The sequence below is a fragment of the Macaca fascicularis genome, chromosome 20 (genome assembly GCF_037993035.2).
Source record: "Macaca fascicularis isolate 582-1 chromosome 20, T2T-MFA8v1.1".
NCBI classification, from domain to species: Eukaryota; Metazoa; Chordata; class Mammalia; order Primates; family Cercopithecidae; genus Macaca; species Macaca fascicularis.
Genome location: NC_088394.1, coordinates 26,729,218 through 26,754,538, shown reverse-complemented (window position 1 = coordinate 26,754,538; position 25,321 = coordinate 26,729,218). Strand labels below are relative to the sequence as shown.

Here is a 25,321-nt window from a genome sequence, read left to right as displayed (position 1 = left end):
TTGGGTGGTGGCTGTGGGCAGACGCAGAGTGCCCTCACGTACCTTGGAGGTGACATCGGTGACAGGACCCTTAGCAAGTTACTTACCTCCTTTGACTTGCATCCTGACATCCATAAAAATAGATTAACAAATCCCTACTTTGCAGAACTGCTTTAAAGCAGAGGTCTGAACTGGGAGTAATTTTGTCCCCCCACCCAACTCCAGGGGACATCCGGTAGTGACTTGAGATATTTTTGATCAGAACTCGGGGAGAGTCGTCCTATTGGCATCTATTACATGGACACCAGGGATGCTGCTAAACATAACAGAATGTCCAGGACAGCCCCATAACAAAAAATGATCTGGCCAAAATGTCAAGGTTGAGAAACGATTAAAGCAAGTGCGGGTTCACTGCTGGTGTTTAAAAAAATAACACCAGGTCTCCTAATTGAGTGTATTGAGATGGTTCATGCAACCTTCATGCAAACCAGACTGAGGTCATGACTTATGTCTTCAAAGTCTGACAGTGGTGGGCAGTTGGAGGGGTAACAGATTCACTGCTCCTCCCCAGGGCAACGCGAGTTCCTAGGTGACCTGCTGTTTAACAGCAATTTTGGCAGCTGTAAAACTAGTAATCCTTTACAGTAGAATAATGCTGTGTACTCTATAAAACATTTTCAACCCTTTCTCTCCTTTGATCCTCAGAAAAACCCTGTAAGACAGATAGGTAGAGTAAAACCCTGGGATAACATGAATTCAGTTAAAACAAGATAGCCTATTGGCTCTTATGCTTGGCCCAACTCCCATTCTCAAGTGAGGTCAACTTAGGTTCTGTTCTGCTGGGGTGGGGGCAAGGCTGGGTGAGAAAACAATGGGCACGTCCCTCTCTCTGCAGCCCCTACTCTTGCCCAGTCACTGTGGATTACATTCCTAGCTGGGAGACTGCTGTCACTGTCCCGGAAATCTCAGTCCCAGGGCCCTGCATCGTCCCCACTGATGTCTAAGGCCAAGTGCAGCCACCAAAGATGGCCAGTTTCAGGAAGAATTGGGATGGGGCATTAGGACCCTTGAACCCATGGTCAGCTGAGCAGACTTCCTCTGGCCTCTTCATGACCTTCACTATGTTGCAACCCCACATTTTGAGTGATTGAATTGTGAGGATACCCCCAAATTTGAGGAACTGTGACCAGCCTTTATGCTGGTCCAACTTCTCACAGTGATTAAGTGGCATAGCTGTGACTTCTGCACTCTGCCACGCCTCCTTGCTCCTTCTAGATTATCCATGCATGACAGACTCTCTTGCATCTGTCATGGCCCAGCCAGTGGGGAAGACAATATGGCAACCACCATTCATTAAGGCTTCATGCATGCACATGTGCTTAGGTGCTGTGTTAAGAGCGGAGGTAGCAGTGGCGAGCAAGATGGCAAACCTCTGGCCTTATAGAAGCATACAGTGTGGGGCAGGAGGAGATAGGCAGGCGACGCAAAAATATAAACAGGGGCATTTCAGAGGTGGCCAGGACTATGAAGGAAGCCCTTGTCTGGATGATGCGACAGGGCGACTGGCCTGAGGGGGCCCTGATGAATGGTGGTCAGGGAAGGCTGAGTGCTGAAGAACCACCCGGTAGTGTCTGGGGCACAAGGCTGTCTGGGGGTAGGAAGAGCAGAGGCAAAGGCCAGGAGGCAGGAACGGCTGGAGGGCATATGCTCCCTAGAGGAAGGCAGTGGTCACGGGGGACAGGGCTTTGTGGGCCTCAGGGAAGTGTGGATTTTGCTCTATGCAGTATGAGAAGCTGCAGAAGGGTTCTAAGCAGAGATACAATGTTATCTGATTTCTGCTTTTATTTTTTATTAATTTATTTTTTTGAGATGGATTTTCGCTCTTGTTGCCCAGGCTGGAGTGCGGTGACAGGATCTTGGCTCACTGCAACCTCCGCCTCCCAGGTTCAAGTAATTCTCCTGCCTCAGCTTCCCAAGTAGCTGGGATTACAGGTGTCCGCCACCACGCCCGGCTGATTTTTGTATTTTTAGTAGAGACATAGTTTCACCATGCTGGCCAGGCTGGTCTCGAACTCCTGACCTCAAGTGATCCAATCACCTCGGCCTCCCAGAGTGTTGGGATTACAGGCGTGAGCCACTGCACCTGGCCTGACTTCTGCTTTTAAAAGATCTCTATGGCTCCTGGATACCAACTGGATTTTAGGAGGTGGGACAAGGGTGGAAACAGGCCTACCAGCTTTGCTGCAGTTGCAGGTGAAAGAGGAAGGTGGCAGTAGAGGTGGGGACAGGGAGGAGGCCTTGAGATCTATTTTGGAGGCAGAGATGACAGAAATGACTGACTAGAAATGAATCAGATGCATACCCTCTCACCTAGCCCTTCCGGGAATGTATCCTTTAGTCCTAAGTACACAAAGATTGTTGAGGCATCTTTTATAATAAAGAATGGTCCACATGGTTATCAATGAGAGATGGATTAAATAACTAATACAGCAGATGTTCACTGAACCCCAGGCAGCTCTTACAAAGAACGAGATAGCTCTACTTTTGCACTTCTTTGGGCAGATATCAAGATATACATTTAAGTAAAAAGAAGCATGTTGAAAAATGTACATATAAGATGAACTCAATTTTTAAAATCATTGTTAATTTCTATACATGTAGGTATGCATATATGCATAGAAAAAGTCTGGAAAAATAGGCACCTAACTTTTTTTTTTTTTTGAGATGGAGTCTTGCTCTGTTGCCCAGGCTAGAGTACAGTGGCGCGATCTCGGCTCACTACAACCTCTGCCTCCTGGGTTCAAGCGATTCTCCTGCCTCAGCCTCCCGAGCAGCTGGGCTTACAGGCACACACCACCACGCCTGGGTAATTTTTTGTATTTTTAGTAGAGATGGAGTTTCACCATGTTGGCCAGGCTGGTCTTGAACTCTTGACCTCAAGACTCTTGACCTCAGGTGACCCACCTGCCTTGGCCTCCCAAAGTGCTTGGATTACAGGTGTGAGCCACTGTGCCTGGCCAGCACCCAACTATTAACAATGATCTCTCTGAGAGCCTTTCCAGAACTTTCCTTTTCTTATTTGTTCTTAAAAGAAGTATTTAGTATTAGCATGTATCCAATTTTGTAATTTTAAAAAAAATGATATATTTACTTTTATGTTTAAATCTTGTCCCTCCTTCTTACAAATAAACAAATTCCCTAGAGGAGTGGCAAGGAATGGTGGAGTGGAGGACCCTGGATAGCCAGCTGCCTGGAAAAATCATCTCTATCCCTGGAACATGTTTGGTTCCCAAAAGCCAATGACAAACGGCAGCACTCCGGAAGACAACGGAGCAGCATCTGTCTAACTCGAGAATAAAGTATCCAGCCAAGAGGTCCAGACTGGAAAGTAACAGACCATCCATCTCAAACAGCCAGAAACCCAGGGAATACAGATGGCATTCATGAGCTCTTCTCGGAAAATATCACCCAGGTGACAAAATCCAGACCAATGAAAGAGGAAATCAAAATAAAGATAGAGGCATGGAGAAGCTGTGATCAAAGGTCTAATGGTAAGCGCTGTAGCCACTTAAAGTTTGAATAAATACTAGGCGTTTATGCACATTAGGGAGATGGACCAGAATGCAATGCTATAAACCTAAGCCCTTAGCTTAGCTAACAAAAATCAGGAGAGGGCAGGCAATGCGGGTGGCCTCATTTTCCACACCAGAAAGTCAACCCAAATGCATCTCAAATGGAAACCAGAGTTTTTAAAAAATGGCACCTCTAACCTCTTATTTCATGATGTATTAAACTGATGGCTATTTTAAGAAATAATGTTTCCTGTGATAAAGAAATTTGAATTTCAATAATTCCTCCTGTTTCAATTTGGTTTCTTTTTCTTCTTTTAAATTAATGGAAATTTAAATGCCATGATTGTATTTGCGAAATATATACAGGCCAGGTGCAGTGGCTCATGCCTGTAACCTTGGTACTTTGGGAAGCAGAGGTGGGAGGACTGCTTGAGCCCAGGAATTTGAGACCAGCCTGGGCAATAAAGTGAGACCCCCAACTCTATTTTTAAAAAAATAAAAAATAAAACAAACAAAAAAAATCCCTCTCCGCAAAGAAAATATCTATAAAAGAGCAGCCTAGATTCGGTGTGGCTGGCAGCTTCTTCGCAAAGGAAGCAAATACATTTGCTCACACTGGATGAACCTAGGCCCTTATAATGCTCACGTGATCTAAACCATCTGTCCCGGGGCAGAGGGGAGACAAACTGAGGAGCAACATTCCCTGGAGGAAGCCGTTCAAAACCTTTCCATCTGGAAAGATGAGGACCTTGGGCTGGTCGCTTTGAAAACCAATCTGCCCGTACTTCAAAGGGATACCATGCTGTGGGATCTACCAGGTGCTTTGAAGCCATCATCCAGAAATTTCTCTGAAAAAAACATACTTTATAGTTTTGCTTCAAAACCTTGTTATATTTGATTTCAGTGTTCAGCGTTTAAAATGTTAAGTTCAAGCCCTTTCAACGGAAAGCCCTCTGCATGGAGGCCAGGCTGCCAACACCTCAGGTGGAGATTGGATGACAGGGACTGCATGCAAATGGGTCTCCTCACTGGGGATCCAGGCAGGAGGTGGAGGGACAGACGCTGATACAAAGACTTAAAGGTAGTTTCTAGAAGAACCACTGACTGAAATGCAGCAGGGGTTTGATGGTCAGTGAATTAATGCCTTCTATGCCTGAGCTTCCTCTTTCTGCTGAACTAGGAAAGAGTGACATCAGGCGACCATCAAACATGAAGTTTTTGCAATAATAGTATCAGTACTGTGACATCAAAAACAACAGCTACTAATTGCTAAGCTTCTGTTACATTATCAGGCACGAAGCTGACTTATCCATGCACCTTATCTCATTTCTTTTCCTTTTCCTTTTTTGAGGCAGGGTCTTGCTCTGTCACCCAGGCTGGGGTGCAGTAATACCACCTTGGCTCACTGCAACCTCCACCTCCTGGGTTCAAGCGATGCTCCCACCTCAGTCTCCAGAACAGCTGGGATTACAGGTGCATATCACCACAACTGGCTAATTTTTAATTTTTTTGTAGAGATGAGGTCTTACTCTGTTGCCCAAGCTGGTCTCAAACTCTTGGGCTCAAGCAATCCTCCCGCTTCAGACTCCCAAAGTGCTGGGATTGTAGGCATAAACTACCACACCCAGCCACCTTATTTCATTTCAACCTCCTAACACGCCAGTGCAGTAGGTGTCCTCATCTTACAGGCTTGGAGGACTTAAATACAAGTTCAAGGTCACATGGCCAGTAATGGCAGAGCCAGGGTATGGAGGAATGAGCATCTGCCTCTGTATAAGTCCGTTTTCATGCTGCTGATAAAGAGATATCCACGACTGGGAAGAAAAAGAGGTTTACTTGACTTACAGTTCCACATGGCTGGGGAGGCCTCACAATCATGGCAGAAGACAAGGAGGAGCAAGTCACGTCTTACATGGATGGCAGTAGGCAAAGAGAGAGAGCTTGGACAGGGAAACTCCCACTTTAAAAACCATCAGATCTACTGAGACTCATTCACTATCACAAGAACAGCGCAGAAAAGACTTGCCCCATAATTCAATCACCTCCCACCTGGATCCTCCTACGACATGTGGGAATTATGGGAGCTACAATTCAAGATGAGATTTGGGTGGGGACACAGCCAAACCATATCAGACTCTAAAGTCCAGACTCTTAACCACGTGACTATGTTTATTCCCTGCCCGGTACCAACTTGGAAGCAACTGGTCTGTAGAGAGGGATGAAAGTCAGGTGCTCAGTGATTGTCCACTGACTTGCACAAAATTGATGAAACCTGCCAGTAAGAGCTTTAGACACAAAGCTGCCTTGAGGCCACTAAACGTGTTCATGTATGTGTTAAGTGTGAGCGGATGAAGCACTAAACTCCTAACTCTACTTACAAAGGCAAATGATCTGGGTCTAAATTCTGGGTCTGACTCAGTTTACTCTGTGTCCCCAGGTGAGTTGCTGAGCTTCAAGCCCTCATCTTTGCTATGGGAAAATGTGCCCTGATTAGCTCACAAAAAAAAGGGCTGCTGAGGGGACAAAATGAAATTAACAGCTAGGAATCAGTGTTTTGTGATTGCTTTAATAGGGTTCTAGTTTTTGCAGAAAATTTAAAATTTTGATGATGGCATCTTTTATTATTTCTCAGATGCTACTGAATCTGCCTATTAGAAGCTTGGATGCTTAGACCATAAAGCCACAGTGGAAACTTTAAGACAGCCCTCAAGAGCTAGCAGCAGTCTCGGGGGTAGAGGTCACTGACATACAGGCAGAAAGGCCAGACCTCCCCAACCAACCCCCTGCCCCTGGAACCCCAATAATGTCTCTCATTTGGTTGGTAGTTTTGTAAAACCGGGATTTGAATGTCTTGAGTCTGGCATGCACTGTTAGTTGCGGTAATTCCCATTAACTTCTTTCGCACTATATGAGGCATTTTACCCATTCATATTATTAATCTGCCTGGACCATGAATGCTTTTTGCCCAGCACTGAAGAGTTTGTTGATTAATTTGTTCTTTTTTCTCATTCATCCATTTATTCAACACTTTTTTTTTTTTTGAGAGAGTGTCTCACTCTGTCACCCAAGCTGGAGTGCAGCGGCATGATCATGGCTCACTGCAATCTCGACCTCCTGGGTTCAGGAGATTCTCCCACTTTTGAGTAGCTAAGACTACAGGTGTACACCATCATGCTCAGCTAATTTTTGTATTTTTTGTTGAGATGGGGTCTTTCCATGTTGCCCAGGCTGGTCTCGAACTGCTGGGCTCAAGCGATCCTCCTGCCTCGGCCTCCAAAAGTACTGGGATTATAGGTATAAACCACCACACATGGCAATAAATATTTTTTGTTGAGTATACATGTCCCCCATAAGCAGGCGTGACTAGTAGGTGCTAGGGATAGAGTGAATGACAAGACAGACTTATGGAATCTACAATCTGGCAACATCTCTTATGTAATCCATAACAGATTACCAGAGTAATGAGTGCCAAAAACCCAAATTTAGGGCTTGCCAGTCAACGTCCATAATAAAGTGGCTTGTGCCCTAACTTTAGGGTCAACTCTGAGTCTTTTGTTTCTGTTTTTGTTTTTGTTTTAAGAGACAGGGTCTTGCTTTGTTTCCCAGGCTGGAATGCAGTGGTACAATCATAGCTCACTAATTCCTGGGCTCAAGTGATCCTACCACCTCAGTTTCCTGAATAGCTGGGACTACAGGTATGTGCCACTGCACTTGGCTAATTTTGTACGATTTTTGTAGAGACAGGGTCTCACTATGTTGCCTAAACTGGTCTTGAGCTCCAGGCCTCAAGTGATCCTCCCACCTTGGCTTCCCAAAGTACTGGGATTACAGGCGTGAACCACCGTGCCTGGCCTAACTCTGCATATTTTAAAAATCGCATTCCCGACCGACCGGGCATGGTGGCTCACACCTGTAATCCCAACACTTTGGCAGGCTGAGGTCACTTGAGGTCAGGAGTTCGAGACCAGCCTGGCCAACGTGGTGAAACCCCATCTCTACTAAAAATACAAAAATTAGCTGGGTGTGGTGGTGGACGCCTGTAATCCCAGTTACTCAGGAGGCTGAGGCAGGAGAATCACTTGAACCCGGGAGGCAGAGGTTGCACTGAATCAAGACTGCACCACTGTACTTCAGCCTGGGTGACAGAGTGAGAGTCTATCAAAAAAAACAAAAAACAAAAAAACAAAAACAAAACAAAACAAAAAAACCTCATTCCCCTATATCAATTTTGATAGAACTAAGGCTAGGAAAATTTGAATTATACATGTGTTTTAAATACCTGGGCAATATTTTTAGTTTTCTGACACCTTCTTACTGCCCCTATTCAACCTTTGATTTTCTTTTCATGAATTTTCATTCAAGCTAAGTGTATTTATAAAGTACCCTGGAGTTCAGCCTCTAAAGTGCATCACTGGAGAAAAACCAAAACAATCTTTGTCTTGGGGAAGAGAATGACAGAAGAGAAAATGAACTCAGGAAGTAGAAGGGCCTGGGAGACTGCCCAATGCTTTACTGCTTTGGGGGCCCCTGGCCAAACCCTCAGCATCAACCTGGCTGAGCAATCAATAAGGAGATTGGATAGGGATAGCAGGATAGAGACCAAATATCAAGGAATGCCACTGGCTGACTAGAAAATTTCAGGAATTCCTGAAAGATAGAGGGGAGAGATCACATCCACAAAGAACTAAAGGAAGAGGAAATGGCAGATTAAAACATACATGGTGGGTTGGGCACAGTGGCTCATACCTGTAATCCCAGCACTTTGCCAGGCCAAGGCGGGTGGATCACCTGAGGCCAGGAGTTCAAGACCAGCCTGGCCAACATGGTGAAACCCCATCTCTACTAAAAATACAAAAATTATCCGGGCGTGGTGGCACACACCTGTAGTCCCAGTTACTTGGGAAGCTGAGACAGAAGAATCGCTTGAACCTGGGAGGCGGAGGTTGCAGTGAGCCGAGATCGTACCACTGCACTCCAGCCTGGGTGACAGAGTGTCCTGTCTCAAAAAAAATAAAAATAAAAACACAGACATGGTATATTAGTCTGTTCTCACGCTGCTATGAAGAAATACCTGAGACTGGGTAATTTACAAAGAAAAGAGGTTTAGTTGACTCAAAGTTCTCCATGGCTGGGGAGGCCTCAGGCAACTTCCTATCATGGCGGAAAGCACCTCTTCACAGGGCGGCAGGAGAGAGAAATGAGTAAAGGGGGAAGCAAGCTGGGCACGATGGCTCACGCCTATAATCCCAGCACTTTGGGAGGCTGAGGTGGGCGGATTGTTTGAGGATTAGGAGTTTGTGACTAGCATGGCCAACATGGTGAAACCCCGTCTCTACTAAAAATATAAAAAATTAGCCAGGCGTGGTGGTGGATGCCTGTAATCCCAGCTACTCATGAGGCTGAGGCAGGAGAATTGCTTGAACCCAGGAGGCAGAGGTTGCAGTGAGCCAAGATTGTGCCACTGCATACCAACCTGGGTGACAGATTGAGACCCCGTCTCAAAGAAAAAAAAAAAAATTCCAGAGAACAGAACAGAAACAATGAAAGAGAATGATAATAACAATAGTAATAATACATGAAAATTTTCCAGTGCTAAAGAAAGACAAGCGGGCAGACGCCCCTGGCTTCAGCTGACAGGTGAGCCTCTCTGCTACCCCTTACTTAATATAGCTGGGGACGGGCCGCAGCCCTAAAAGTGGCCCCCAACTCTAGCCTCAGGGCTCCCTCTCACTCATCTTGACGCTGGACTCACTTACACATGCACATGCACATACTCCTCCTTCTGTGGAAGTTTTTATGGCCCAGAAATTTTTGCTGAAAAGGCTCACTTCGTGTTTTCAATGGGACAAAGATTTTGAGACAGATATATTCACATGGATGAAAGGTACACTCTCTCAAAAACCATTTTGACTCTATCTGCAAACAATGACAGATATTTGAAATATATAAAGCAAAAACAAATGCAGGGGAAAATTGACAAGTTCACAGAAATCAACCAGATCAAACAGACAAAAAGTAAGTAGTGGTTGGTTTGCTAATGAGTATAAGAGTTTCCAGAGAAGCTTATTAAAAATGCAGGCTCTGAGCACTCCATGCCTCCTCCAGATCCAATTATATACCTATGGGTGTGGTGTGAGAATTCACGGCTTTAATAAGCAGCCCAGATGATGCTAATATAGGTAGTCTGGGACCATACTTTAAGAATCACCCAGTTAAGTGTTATAACTAATCGTGTGTGATTTAACAGATATATTGAGAACTTTGTACCAAAAAGAGAATGATTATTCTTTTGAAATATCATAGAACATTCATAAAAATCACCTGGTAGGCCACAAACAAAAAACCTCAGTAACTTTCAAATCCCAGAAATTAAACCATCTTTAATTTTAGGCCATTTTTAATCATAATGTGGCCAAATTACAAACTAACACAAAACGATAGCAAAAACAAAACAAAACAAAAAAAACTAGATAAACAAAAAAAAAATAGTTTACTTAGAACGTTTGGAAAAACTCTCCTAAATAAAGAAGAGAGACTGGGCAAGGTGGCTTGTGCCTGTAATCCCAGCACTTTGGGAAGGCGAGGTGGGAGGACTGCTTGAGGCCAGGAGTTCAAGACCAGTCTGGACAACATAGCAAGTCCCTGTCTCTACGATTAGCCGGGCATCGTGGCGCAGGCCTGTAGTCTCAGCTGCTTGCAAGGTTGAGGCAGGTGCATCGCTTAACCCCAGAAGGTTGAGGCTGCAGTAACCCATGATCACGCCCTGCATTCCAGGCGGGGTGACAGAACAGGACCCTGTCTTAAATGAAGAAATAAACATACACAAGGGAAGAAAAACCACCCTAAAGTAATAAGCCAATAGAAATAAATGGCTGGGCACAGTGGCTCATGCCTGTAATCCCAGCACTTTAGGAGGCCAAGGCGGGCGGATCACCTGAGGTCAGGAGTTTGAGACCAGCCTGGCCAACATGGTGAAACCCCATCTCTAAAAAAAAAAAAAAAAAAAAAAAAAAATTAGCCAGGTATGGTGACACATGCCTGTAGTTCTAACTACTTGGGACGATGAGATAGGAGAATTGCTTGAACCTGGGAGACGGAGGTTGCAGTGAGCCGAACGAGACTCTGTTGCACTGCACTCCAGCCTGAGTGATGGAGCGAGACTGTCTCAAAATAAACAAATAAATAAATGACAAACTATTACATAGTACTGCATGGTAAAATTTGCGGAAAAAATACAAAGCAATATTCAGAAGAAAACTTACAGCCTAAAGGTATAGCCTAATTGATATATTAGAAAACAGTATGAAAATTACATGGGCTAGGTGCGGTGGGTCACACCTGTAATCCTAGCACTTTGGGAGGCCACACGGGAGGATTACTTGAGCCTAGGAGTTTGAGACCAGCCTGGGCAACATGGTGAGACATCATCTCTATCTTTAAAAAAAAAAGAGAAAGAAAAAAGAAATTAAACATTTAACTTAAGGCAGGTTACAGTGGTGGAGGTCAAGGAGAACCAATGTGATAAATTAAACCAAAAAGTTTAAGAGAGGAATTAAGATGAAAGCAGAAATAAGCTGAAAAGAATAATACATAAATGAGTAAATGAATGAATGGATAACTAAATGAATAAAGTATATGTGCTCAATAAAAGTAAAAGCTGGAGATGGTTTGGCTGGGTAGATATAGACAGCTTTTCATATTATACTCAATTTACTTCTGAACTGTTTGAATCTTTTTAAATGAGAAGGCACCCACATATTAGGTGTTAGATAAAATGATACAAAATAATGTAAAAATTGTTTCATATCATATCTAAGAAATTCTAAGTCGGCTATAAATGCAAGATATTAAAGTTATTCTAATATTGATTCAGAAGTTATTCTTTATTTTCATTAAGATTGAAAAATATGCTTTATTAAGTTCAATTCATCTGGCACCTTCATTTGCAGAAACACCCCTACTGAGGGACGGGGTGACTGCATCTCTTACTTCTGGACCTGTAATTCATGGGCATTTAGTGCTTGTTCAGCATCATTTCACATCATTCATGCTCATCACCAAATTATTCCTGCTCAGCTGGCCCTGTGCTGCCTGACCCACCTGCCCAGGGCCCTTCTAATGCCATAAGCCAGCCGTCTTTTGGTCTGAGCTGTCCAGTTGGTCATCCCTGGGGGCCTTTGATGTTTCTGGGTAACAGATGGGCTAGGTCAAGAGCCACTGTCAAGGAGAAAGACCTCTTCCTCCTATCTCATCAGGAACTGACAAAGCTTTCATTAGCTAAACCAGAAGTTGCAAGTTGGTAGTCTAAAGGCCACATCTGGCCAGCAGGTATATTTTGTTTGGTCCACAGGAAATTGTGAATTAGGCTGGGCATGGTGGCTCATGCCTGTAATCCCAATGCTTTGGGAAGCCTACACAGGTAGATTACTTGAGCTCAAGAGTTCAAGACCAGCCAGGGCAACATAGTGAAACCCCATTTCTACTATATATATATATATATATATATATATATATATATATATATATATATAAGCCAGGCACAGTGACTTGTGCCTGTAATCCCAGCTACCTGGGAGGCTGAGGCAGCAGGAAAGCTTGAGCTCAGGAGGTTGAGGCTGCAGTGAGCTATGATTACGCCACTGCACTCCAGCCTAGGTGACAGGGCAAAACCCTGTCTGAAAAACAAACAAACTGTAAATTAGTTTCCAACATAAAAACAATTGGGAGAAATCAAACATAAAGAAACCCAGGCGGGGCACAGTGGCTCACTCCTGTAATCCCAGCACTTTGGGAGGCCTAGGTGGGTGGAGGGTGGATCACCTGAGGTCAGGAGTTTGAGACCAGCCTGGCCAACATGGTGAAACCCCGTCTCTACTAAAAATACAAAAATTAGCTGGGCGTGGTGGTGCACGCCTGTAGTCCCAGCTACTTGGGAGGCTGAGGAAGGAGAATCACTTGAACCTGGGAGGCAGACGTTGCAGTGAGCCGAGACCGTGCCATTGCACTCCAGCCTGGGCTAATGAGTGAGACTCCGTTTCAAAAAAAAAAAAAAAAAGAAAAGAAAACAAGGAAACACAGAAACCCAGATACCTGGCTTCTCTTAAACCTAGAAAGCCTGGCACCTCTAGGCCCATATTTCTACATGATGACAGTCCACTGTGATTGTCTGCTACCAACCCCATCATTCCCTGCATGCCCCGGCTGACCCACCTGCCTCACTCAGGTGATTTAAAATACTCTCTCACATTAAGAACATGTGCCAGAAATCCCAGTATTTCAGGACCCAAACTACATCTCAAACTGACTCTTCTACCCCAAGCAACACAAAAATTCCTTGTCAGATTATGTGTCCTGATTCACAGCTTGGAAAACATTGTCACTGTAATCATAACTCAGTGATGTGATGACTGAAGTTCCTTGTGTGGGCTGGCCAGGGTGCCTAGTCAACAGCCATACCACTCACTCACTGATTCAATCATTCAATCCACTTGCTCAATGAAGATTTATTTGCAGACTAACTCTATGCCAGGCACTTTTCTAGGGACCAGAGACACAGCAGGCAATGAGACAGAGTACATGTCTGCTATCATGAAGCTTAGATCTGGGATGGGGGAAGGTGTTTGAAGCCCTAAATACCGAACTTGCAAAAGACCTACAGCAATCGCTTGCGGTGGTGTGTGCCTGTAGTCCGAGCTACTTGGGGGGATGGCTTGGGGCCAGGTATTTGAGGCTGTAGTACACTATAATTGCACTTGTGAATAGCCACTGCACTATAGTCTGGGCAATGTAGTGAGACCCCATCTCTTAAAAAAACAAAAAAGTACTGATACGAGCCAGAGCTCCACAAACTATTATGTATCGTCTACTCCCATCCACTCATTTGTTGTTGCTGTTGTTGTTTTGTTTTGTTTTTTGAGATAGAGTCTCGCTCTGTTGCCAAGGCTGGAGTGCAGTGGTGCAATCTTGGCTCACTGCAACCTCCACCTCCCTCTTGGGCTCAAGTGATTCTCCTGCCTCAGCGTCCCAAGTAGCTGGGATTATAGGCATGTACCACCATGCCTGGCTAATTTTTGTATTTTTAATAGAGATGGGATTTCACCATGTTGGCCAGGCTGGTCTCTAACTCCTGACCTCAGGTGATCTTCCCAAAGTGCTGGGATTACAGGGATTACAGGTTTGAGCCACTGCCGGCCAATCCATGGATTTTGTACTATGGAAACAGAAGTTCTTATAAACTGCACCTAGGATTTATGATTTCAGAGCTGGCAGGGGCAGGAGACATTTAATTCACCCCTTCTTGTTAAAGGAGGAAATGGGGGCTCCAGAGGAGTGTGACTTAGCCAAGGCCCCACAGAGAATTTATGGAAAAACCCGAGCTACCTTCCCAGGCTTGCGGAATCTATCACTTGGTCTTTCTTCTACCAAAAACAAGACTCGCAAACTCTAACATCCTCAGGAGGTGTAATGTAATATAAACTATCAAGTAAACCACAGTGTCGTAGAATAGGGAGTGGGGACCAGGTCAAACTGGGGGTGCATGCTCAGAAGAAAAGTTTTCTAAGCCCAGGTCAAACAGCAACAATAACCATGGTGCACCACCAAGCCGACCAACAGCACATGCCTGTGAGCTGAAGCTGGCCCTTCTAGTCACGAATCTGAGCCCTCAATTTGGCCACACTCCTTCCCATTCCTCGGTGTATTTCTATCCTTATCCTGCATTTTAGCATATTTTTTCAAGTCATACCTAATCAGAAAGCCTCTCCTACATGCCTCTATTTTCTCTGCATTGTGTTTTCTCAAGTTTGAGCCACATTTTGAAATGTAACCAAAGTGAGAAAAACCAAACAGGATGGGTGCATCTTTATTTTCACAATATAGTACTCTCTTAATATAATAACAAAGCAAAATTAATTTTCTATTGATCTAAAATTCACTTTTTTGTATACAGGAAAAAAAAAAGTCTTGGTCCCCCAGGCTGGAGCGTAGTGCTCGGTCCCCCAGGCTGGAGTGTGGCGCTCGGTCCCCCAGGCTGGAGTGTGGCGCTCGGTTTCCCAGGCTGGAGTGTGGCGCTCGGTCCCCCAGGCTGGAGTGTATGGAGTGTAGTGCTCGGTCCCCAGGCTGGAGTGTGGTGCTCGGTCCCCCAGGCTGGAGTGTGGTGCTCGGTCCCCCAGGCTGGAGTGTGGTGCTCGGTCCCCCAGGCTGGAGTGTGGTGCTCGGTCCCCCAGGCTGGAGTGTATGGAGTGTAGTGCTCGGTCCCCCAGGCTGGAGTGTATGGAGTGTAGTGCTCGGTCCCCCAGGCTGGAGTGTGGCGCTCGGTCCCCCAGGCTGGAGTGTGGCGCTCGGTCCCCCAGGCTGGAGTGTATGGAGTGTAGTGCTCGGTCCCCCAGGCTGGAGTGTGGTGCTCGGTCCCCCAGGCTGGAGTGTATGGAGTGTAGTGCTCGGTCCCCCAGGCTGGAGTGTGGCGCTCGGTCCCCCAGGCTGGAGTGTGGCGCTCGGTCCCCCAGGCTGGAGTGTATGGAGTGTAGTGCTCGGTCCCCCAGGCTGGAGTGTGGTGCTCGGTCCCCCAGGCTGGAGTGTGGTGCTCGGTCCCCCAGGCTGGAGTGTGGTGCTCGGTCCCCCAGGCTGGAGTGTGGTGCTCGGTCCCCCAGGCTGGAGTGTAGTGGTGTGATCACGGCTTAGTGGAGCCTCACACTCCTGGCCTCATGTGATCTTCCCACCTCAGCCTCCCGAGCAGCTGGGACTAGAGGTGCACATTAGCATGCCCAGCTAATTTTAATTTTTTTATAGAGATGAGGTCTCACTATGTTGCCTAGGTTAGCCTGCAACTTCTGGCCTCAAGTGATCCTCCTGTCTCGGCCTCCCAAGCACCAGGATTAGAGGCATGAGCCACTGAGCCCAGTCAAATTTACCCCTTCAAATAGTAAAACACCTAAACAAATTATTCTGTATGTATATATTTTGAAAATATATGAATACGTCCTTGTCTTCTTAAAAGAGTTTGCTGAACATAATTCAGTCTCTTCTTGATATTAATGGTTAATATTTTGGATACAAATTGACACACAGGCCAGGCACGGTAGCTCATGCCTGTAATCCCAGCACTTTGGGAGACCGAGGCAGGTGGATCACCTAAGGTTAGAAGTTTGAGACCAGCCTGGCCGAAATGGTGAAACCCCGTCTCTACTAAAAATACAAAAATACAAAAAAAAAAAATTAGCCGGGTGTGCTGGCACACATCTATAATCCCAGCTACTTGGGAGGCTGAGGCATGAGAATTGCCTTAACCCACAAGGCAGAGGTTGCAGTGACTGAGATCATGCCACTGCACTCCAGCCTGGGCAGCAGAGTGAGACTCTGAAAAAACAAACAAACAAACAACAACAACAAACAAACAAATGTACTCCTCTATAGCACAGGAGATATTTTTAGGAGCTATTCTGCTTCTGTATCTTTCATCTGTTATTTTTTTAAGGGACATCGTCTCCCCGCCAGGTTTCCAGAAGTATATGGTTTCAAAGAGAATGGCAGACCCTACCTTCCATCCTGTACCTTTCTGACCTTGGTGAAACTCTGTATTTTTGTTGCTTTTTCACTGGTTGGTCATCTTAGCTTTGTACAATGTAGAAGAGCTTTTAATTTTTATTTTTTTAAATGTCCCTCTTTTACAGTCCTCAAATCTAAGCCACAAAGTCCAAAGTATCTTAAAAGATGTTCCTTCCATTGGAGGTGTGCTCTAATCTCCAGGCCTCTGCTTCAGAATCACTGGGAGTTCTTTTGTTAAAAATGTGCTACCTCCTATCTACAAATTCTATTAGCTTAAAAGTTCAGACCTAAAATATGCATCTTAAACAAATATCCTAAGCGATTCTTATGCATATCCAACTTTGAGAACTGCAGCTCTATCTTTTCCTTATAACTATGGTTCTCAAACATTGCAACAAATTATAGGCACATAAGGACCTTAAAAAAGGGAACAGTGGCTGAGCCCAAATCCAGAATCAGATCCTCTGAGTGGTAAGACCTGGGCATTGGTGTTTTTATTTAATTTTTACTCTTTATGTTGAGCTAATTATAGATTTCCCATGCCATTTGTAAGGAAAAATAAAGAGAGAGCCCAGGTACCCTTCACCCAGTTTCCCCCAATGGTGATACCTTGCATAACTACAGCATAACATCACAATTAGGAAACTACATTGATACAATCCTACTATGCTGGACTTTTTTTCCCCCCCTGAGATGGAGTCTTGCTCTGTCACCCAGGCTGGAGTGCTGTGGCATGATCTCGGCTTACTGCAACCTCCGACTCCCGGGATCAAGCAATTCTCCTGCCTCAGCCTCCCAAGTAGCTGGGATTACAGGCACACACCACCACGCCCGGCCAATTTTTGTATTTTTAGTAGAGATGGGGTTTTACCATGTTGGCCAGGCTGGTCTTGAACTCCTGACCTTGGTGATCCACCCACCTCATCCACCCAATGTGCTAGGATTACAGGTGTGAGCCACTGTGCCAGGCCATTTTTCTCTATTTCTTCTTTGGTGATGCTTAGTTCTACTGAAGTAGCTTCTCTCCTCTTTAACGTGCTAGCTTTTTCTATTTTGAAAAAATGTAAAACCTACAGAAAACTTACCATGCTAGTATAATGAACACCCAAATACCCTTCACATATATTTACCAGTTGTTAACATTTTGCCACATTTCTCTCCTCTCCCCTCCCACTTTCTCCTTCTCAATATGTACATACATATTCTTGATCCTGACCCATTTATGCATAGCCCCTCATGCCTGCATACTTCAGCATGCGTCTCCAGAGAACAAGGACGTTCTCTTACATGGCCACAATGCAACTGTCAAACTCAGAAAATTTAACATCAATACAATATTATCTAATATAATACAGTTCATTTCAAATTTCATTCATTTTCCAAAACTCTCTTTATATATAGCAATTCCTCTCCCTCACACCCCTAGGATCTCATCACACTGCCTTATTGTGTTATTTCTTTACTCTCCTTTAATCTGAAACAACACCCTTTGTCTCTCATGCTAATGACTTTTTTTTTTTTTGAGACAGGGTCTCATTCTGTTGCCCAGACTGGAGTGCAGTGCCATGATCATAGCTCACTGCAGCCTCGACCTCCCGGGCTCAAGTGATACTCTCACCTCAGCCTCCCAAGCACCACCACAACCAGCTGATTATTTGTAGAGATGGAGTCTCCCTATGTTGCCCAGGCTGGTCTGGAACTCCTGGCTTCAAGCATTCCTCCCACCTCAGCCTCCTAAAGTGCTGGGATGATAGGTATCAGCTACCGCACCTGGCTGCCACTGACATTTTTGAAGACTCCGGGCCAGTTGTATTGTAGAGTATCCCCCTCAATTTGGGTTTGTCTGGCTGTTTCCTCATTGGATTTCGCTTTTGAAAAACATTTTTCATCCACATTTTCAGTTATGGATTCGCTGAGGAGACATTTGGCTAAGGAGAGCTTCTCTCTATCATTGTTTAAAACATTATTAAGCATAACCTCTGAACACCTTGCTCCCAGGCATAACATCAATAATATTCACAACAGACTGTGGCACATTCTGAGCAAAACCAGGTGAGTGCAATTCTCCACTTGTGACTGTGAACTATAAGGAACAAGAAGTCATGAGCCTGGGCTTCCAGCAGGGCCTTCCCTGAGGCCTGGGTGAGCAACATTATTTCTTTATTCCTCAGTCTCCTCAAACCATAACATGGGAATGAAAATCCCTAGAACTTAACTCACATGGTTAATGTGGTCACGGATGTTACATGCTCAACATGGTGCTTGGCACTCGGTAAGTGCTCATTTAATGTGAGCTCTTATTATCATTTAAAAGTAACGTCATTAAGTCAAAGTTCTTGCGGATTGTTTTACATCTGGCCAGGCATGGCGGCTCATGCCTGTAATGGCAGCACTTTGGGAGGTTGAGGCAGGAGGATCACTTGAGCCCAGGAGTTTGAAACCAGCCTGGGCAATAAAGCAAGACCTTGTCTCTCAAAAAAAAAAAAAATTAAAAATTAAAAAAATAAAAAAAGAGTTAGCTGGGCATGGTGGCACATGCCTATAACCCCAGCTACTTGGGAGGCTGAGGTGGGAGGATTACTTGAGCCCAGGAGTTGCAGTGAGCCATGATTGCACCACTGTATTCTAGCTTGGGAGACAGAGCAAGATTCTATCTCTTTAAACAAGCAAATAAACAAACAAAAAATATATATCCATTCTAGGGGGTAGCAGCCCAGAGGTTTTGTTTGTATGTTTGTTTTGAGACAGGTTCTCTCTCTGTCATCCAGGCAGACATGCAATAGCACAATCATAGCTCACTGCAACCTTGAATTCCTGGACTCAAGTGATCCTCCAGCCTCAGTTTCTCAAGTAGCTGGGACTGCAGGCACACGCCATCACACCCAGCAAATTTTTTAAACTTTTAGTCAAGACAAGGTCTTGCTATGTTTCCCAGGCTGGTCTCTAACTCCTGAGCCCAAGCCATCCTCCCGCCTCAGCCTCCCAAAGTGCTGGGATTACAGGCCACCGTGCCTGCCCTGCGGTTCGCTTAGATTCTCTCATGGAGTCCATCTTATGGCAGGCACAGCTGCTTGGCTATGGAAAAGATCCCCAGCCCTCAGGAGTTAGGATGCTGAAAACTGATCTTACCATCACATCCTGAATAGTTAAGAGGATCCTTTCTTTGTCCACGCTGCTTGAAGGGTCAGAATGTCCACATGCATTCAGAAGGGAGATGTTAAAACCACAGGGCTTGCTGCTGGTGGGAGATTTGGTATCCTATGAATAAGCACAGGGAACTGGGCATGGTAAAAGCAACTTCCTGTCCCTGAAGATGTGCTGGGGCCTCGGTCTTCTGTTGGTCTCCCTGCCTCCCATCCCTTTCCTCACTGAATCACCCTCTGCTCTTGCTCCTGAAGTGGATCTGATCGCTCTCATTTCTGCTACATCAACACCATTGCTGGCACACAGCCAGTCAATGCACCAGGATCCAAACTCAGGCCACCAACTCCCAAAACAGTGCTCTAACCCATGGAGCTGTATGGCAGTTGAGTGAGTACCAGTGTAGAAAGATGGCCAAGGTATATTGTTGAGTTTTTTAAAAAATGGGAGGCCGGGCACAGTGGCTCACATCGGTAATCCTAGCACTTTGGGAGGCTGAGGCAGGCCGATCACCTGAGGTCAGGATTCGAGACTAGCCTGGTCAACATGGTGAAATCCCATCTCTACTAAAAATACAAAAATTAGACATGTGTGGTGGCGCCTGCCTATAGTCCCAGCTACGTGGGAGGATAAGGCAGGATAATTGCTTGAACCCAGGAGGCAGAGGATGCAGTGAGCCGAGATCTCGCCACTGCATTCCAGCCAGGGCGACAGAGCAAGACTCCATCTTTAAATAAACAAATAAGTAAGTAAGTAAATGGGGCTGGGCATGGTGGCTTAGCCCTGTAATAACTGAAACTTTGGGAGGCTGAGGCGGGAAGATTGCTTGAGCCCAGGAGTTCAAGACCAGCCAGGGCAACATAGTGGGATATGAGACCCTATCTCTACCAAAAAACCCCCCAACAATTAGCTAGATGTGGTGGTGAGTGCCTGTTGTCTCAGCTATCAGGGAGGCTGATGCAGGATGACTGCTTTAACTCGGGAGGTAGAGGTTGCAGTGAACTGTGATTGTACTACTGCACTCCAGCCTGGGTGGCAGAGCGAGACTTTGTCTAAAAAAAAAAAAAAAAAAAAAAAAAGGGGGATAATCAAATAGCATGGACGGTATAATCCTATTTACGTGAAAATAACCACCAAAAATGTTAAAAAGGCACCCACTCAGAGGTCATTTATATGGTAACCCCAAACCGCAGGAACTGCCCTAAGTTCCTGCTATGGTAACCCCACGCATTGAAATTGCCCTAGGTCTCATCACTGGAATGAAGGAAGACTGAACGGATGTGCTGCGGAGCCTGGCTGGGGGTGGGGTTGGGGTGGGCTGGCCAAGGATGGTGGCCTTTAGTTGTTTATAAATGTCAGCAATAACAATGACTTTAAGACAGTGAACTGGCCGGGCGCGGTGGCTCAAGCCTGTAATCCCAGCACTTTGGGAGGCCGAGACGGGCGGATCACGAGGTCAGGAGATCAAGACCATCCTGGCTAACACGGTGAAACCCCGTCTCTACCAAAAAAGACAAAAAACTAGCCGGGCGAGGTGGCGGGCGCCTGTAGTCCCAGCTACCCGGGAGGCTGAGGCAGGAGAATGGCGGGAACCCGGGAGGCAGAGCTTGCAGTGAGCTGAGATCCGGCCACTGTACTCCAGCCTTGGCGACAGAGCGAGACTCCGTCTCAAAAAAAAAAAAAAAAAAAAAGACAGTGAACTGTTATTGTGGGAAAAAACCCGACTCACCCCATGCCACCATCCACCCAGTGGAAAGAATGCTCAGAAGGCATTCCAGAAGACGTCAGGGTGGCCCTGTGTTCCTGTCACCTATCATGCTCTCAGAGACTTCAGAGGTAACTAGACGTGGGAGACACCACTCACGGGGAACGAGACAGGTCCGGGATATTCTGGATCGATGATCTCTTCTTGGATATAATGAAATATGCTATTTTTAGTCCAGATGGTTATCTACCCATCTACTCACAATAATTATCTCTGGGGCAGTGGGATTATGAAAGGACTTTTGTTTTCTTTGTATCATTTGATTTTTTTTCCTTTTAGAGACGGGATCTTGCTCTGTCACCCAGGCTGGAGTGCAGTGGCATAATCATCTCTTACGGTAGCCTTGTGGGATTTGAATTTTTTATATCAATTATGCATTATCAGGAAAATAAGTACCATAATTTTTTAACATGCACACTTTGCTTCATTCCTGATACATCAATGGAGACAATTTTTTTTTTTTTTGAGATGGAGTTTCACTCTGTCCCCCAAGCTGGAGTACTGTGGCTCAATCTTGATTCGCTGTAACTTCTGCCTCCTAGGTTCAAGTGATTCTCCTGTCTCAGCCTCCTGAGTAGCTGGGATTACAGATGTGTGCCACCACGCCTGCTTATTTTTGTATTTTTAGTAGAGATGGGGTTTCACCATGTTGGTCAGGCTGGTCTCAAACCCCTGATCTTAAGCGACCCTTCGCCTCCCGAAGAGCTGGCATTACAGATGCGAGCCATGGCGCCTGGCCAGAGACGATACCACTGAAATGGCGAACATATCATCCATTGCAGCGTACAGCCATGTCCCCAGGAAAGCCAACATAACTAAGACTTGGCACTTTGGCGGAACTCTCTGGAAAGCAGTGTCTTCCTTTCACCAGAGATGTAAAACAGTTTAAACCCTATCATGGTTTCCCCTCAAACTTAAGGAGAATCCCATATCTTTATTTTTGCCCTCAAGCCCCGTGCAACTGACCCGTGGCTGCTTCTCTGACCTCACCTCTACTTAAGTATCACCTCATCAAGGGGAGCCCCTGCACCCTCCATATAAAATAGCAGTCCCTAGCTATTTTTCTCTTCCCCTTCCTATTTTATTTTTCTTATCAGCCCTGTTGTCTCCTTACACATTATACACTTATCTTCTGCCTTATCCTCAGTGTCTGGAATGGTACCCAGGATGGTGGCACACTGGAGCACACACACCTAAGTAAGGGGACAGCTGTTTCTCAGCTCTGGTCATTGTTGGTGTATAAGAATGTGGACCCCTTGCCTGGGCGTGGTAGCTCATGCCTGTAATCCCAGCACTTTGGGCGGGTGAGGCAGGCAAATCACCTGAGGTCAGGAGTTCGAGACCAGTCTGGCCAACATGGTGAAACCCCATCTCTACTGAAAATGCAAAAATTAGTCAGGCGTGGTGGTCAGCACCTGTAATCCCAACTACTCAGGAAGCTGAGGCAGAAGAATCGCTTGAACCTAGGAGGCAGAGGTTGCGGTGAGCTGAGATCGCACCACTGCACTCCAGCCTGGGTGACAGAGTGAGACAATGTCTCAAAAAAATAAATTAATTAATTAAAATGTCAGCTAGTAATTCACATCTTTTAAAAGCAATGTACAAGTCAACGAGGTGGAGGGCAACAGAACATGTCTGCAGCAAGCCAGTCTGTGAACTCAGAGAAGCTATGAAATTGAAGTTCACGGAAGATGTGATTAAAGGCGAGAGGCTGGTGTGTTTCAACAGTGAAGGTCAGATGAAAAGTACATATGCGGACATGCATTTCCTCTTGCTCCATTTCAGGCTGCGCTTGCAAACGGTGTGAGGTGGCTGAGTATACTTAGCCACGTGCCTCTTTTTTTCCCCTGTTCAGATTGCATCTCTTAAGGCTTCTGCCTTTGCTGAAAACTGGCATTGCCATTTTATTCTTTCACTTTGCAGGAAAATAACTCCAAGAGGAAATTGACTGTGAAGCCTTATGGAGTGCCCCCTCAAGATGGGGAAAAAGAAGAGAGAGAAATATAATCAAGCACTCAGAGTGGAGAAAATTAAGTGCTGGCGGAGCAGCAGGAATGCCTATGCGGAGCACGTGCACAAAAGGATGCTAATGGGACTTAATGCTGCTGCCTCGCGTTGTAGGGAGCTTGGGAGCTCGCAAAGGAAGGGCTGTATGTTAATTTAATGAGAGGTGCCCAATGCTTGACCAAAGGCAAACTACCACGGCCTCTTGTTTGAAGGGCACACACACATCTGGGGCTGGGACTGTAACAGACTGTGCTTGGCTAAAAACCAGCCTCCCAATTAAGAGAAATTGATGGCTGTTTTGCACAGACTGATCCTGAGCAGGGGGTGGTTTGGTTCAAAAGCAAATTGTCTGTGTTGTTTGGGATTTGAGTTTTAAAGGTAATAAAGTCCACAATTTTGCCTATTGTTTAACCCCACTTTAATGGACTGGGCAGAGAAACAAAGTCGTTGGATCGTTCCATAGAAAAGGACTTTTATGTTCTGTTTCAGGGAAACAAAAATTTCCAACATACTGGGGTTTTTTGCAACCAGGATGTGAAACGAAGTGATCCTTGCTCTTTATCTGTCTTTCCTTTATCAGCAAATAAGGAAGCGCAAGCATGTAACCAAAATCAGAGGAACATTTCCTGGACAGCATTCCCATCTCCTGTAAGAGTGCTTCTCACTTCATAAAAGTGACACGCAGAAGCAAGACTCTGCCTTTGTGGTGACGTCACTGAATCTGCAGCTGGGACCCAGAGTTGAACAAACGCCGCTCTGGCAAACAGGGCAGGGTCTGGCTTAGCAACTTGACTTTGACCTACCACCTCTGGATAATTTTGCTTCTACATAACTATGGAGATGATCTACTCATGCTATTTATAAAAATAATGCCCTTGGAGTAAACCCCAACAATCCACTCCTACTTCCACCCTGGCCCAGGTCTGTTCTGCCCCAATGCACCTAATCTTCCTTTGTTCTTTATCCCCCTCGTTCACACTGTGCCCGCATCCTGCTCCTTGAACAAGCCTGACCTCAAGCTATTGCACTTGCTGCTTCCTCTATCTGGAATGCCTTTCTCATTGGTCCTTGCTGAGACACTCCTTTTTTTTTTTTTTTTTTTTTTTTTTTTTTGACACAGTTTTACTCTATCGCCCAGGCTGGAATGCAGTGGCGCAGTCTTGGCTCACTGCAACCCCCGCCTCCCGGGTCCAAGTGATTCTCCTGTCTCAGCCTCCCAAGCAGCTGGGATTATAGGCACATACCACCACGCCCAGCTAATTTTTGTATTACAAGTAGAGATGGGGTTTCAACATGTTGGCCAGGCTGGTCTTGAACTCCTGACCTCAGGTGATCTGCCCACCTTGGCCTCCCAAAGTGCTGGGATTACAGGCGTGAGCCACAGCACCTGGCCCCAGGTCACTCCTAATCCATCAGGCTTCAACTGAAATGTCATCCTGGAAAGAGGCCTTCCTTCTCTCTCTCTCCTGGCTAACACTGCCTTCTCTCCCACAGCATCTTGCTGTCCCATCTTTCTCTTCTGTTTTCTTCAGAGAACTTATTGATACCTGAAAGGATCTCATCATTTATTTCTCGCTTTTTTCTTCATTGTCTCTCTCCCCTTTGGAACATAAGTTGCTTAAAAACAGGCACCTCACTGGGTGCAGCCCATGCCTGTAATGCCAGCTACTCAGGAAGCTGGGGTAAGAGGATGGCTTGAGCCCAGGAGTTCAAGGCTGCAGTGAGCTATGATCGTACCAGTGCGCTCCAGCCTGGATGACAGAGCACAATTCCGTCTTTAAAAAAATAATACAAAAATAAAAAAGTATAGGCACCTCTTCAGTTTTGTTCATTTCTGAATCTCTGGTGCCTAGGACAGAGCCTGATGGTCAGTGAGAGGTGCTTAACAAATACTTGTGGAAGGAAGGACTGGGATATACTTTTGCAGTTCAAAGGATTTCAGGAATGAAATGGCAATCTGAGGAAGGGGAGTAAAATGTCCTGTTGTCAACCTTGTAAGCTGCTAAACCGACATGGACTCCAAGCTAAAGCTGTGTAGGCCTCTAGGCTTTTAAACCTGTGGCTCCTGCTGCCCTGAGGGTGGTATTTGAAATATTCATCAGGTGCATGTATACACGTGTGGACAGGCTGAGCATCAGCAATTCCTGTCTGCCCTCACCAACTTGCCCCTCAAACTCTTACCCAGCTTTTAGGACCCAAGACAAAAGTCACTCCCTCTAGGAAGCCTTCCGGGATCCTCTCCCTCCTCTGTCTGCACCATGCTCTCCCCCAACCTCTGCATTCTCTCGCTGTACAGGGACTATGTGCTGGTGAC

At 45.6% G+C, this 25,321-nt stretch overlaps 1 protein-coding gene and 1 long non-coding RNA gene across 8 annotated transcripts in view; one reads left to right on the top strand and one right to left on the bottom strand.

Annotated features, from left to right (window-relative positions):
- Positions 1 to 24,827, top strand: part of LOC101866346 (uncharacterized) — a 69,818-nt gene extending 44,991 nt beyond the window's left edge. For 2 of the 3 annotated variants that reach the window (XR_012428742.1, XR_012428740.1), the window contains one exon: positions 22,924 to 24,827. This is a non-coding gene — a long non-coding RNA (uncharacterized lncRNA). Of the gene's footprint in view, positions 1 to 3,181; positions 3,531 to 22,923 lie in introns of those variants that run through there. The other variant, XR_012428741.1, reaches the window with a different exon arrangement.
- Positions 1 to 25,321, bottom strand: part of KATNIP (katanin interacting protein) — a 233,211-nt gene that overhangs the window by 107,364 nt on the left and 100,526 nt on the right. For 3 of the 5 annotated variants that reach the window (XR_012428739.1, XM_045381681.3, XM_045381683.3), the window contains one exon: positions 19,224 to 19,352. The exons of the other annotated variants lie outside the window; for them this stretch is intronic. Coding sequence is in view for 2 of the 3 variants with exons in the window: in XM_045381681.3 (XP_045237616.2) it covers positions 19,224 to 19,352 (129 nt within the window). In the remaining variant the exon portion in view is untranslated. The remainder of the gene's footprint in view (positions 1 to 19,223; positions 19,353 to 25,321) is intronic. 5 annotated transcript variants of the gene reach the window in all.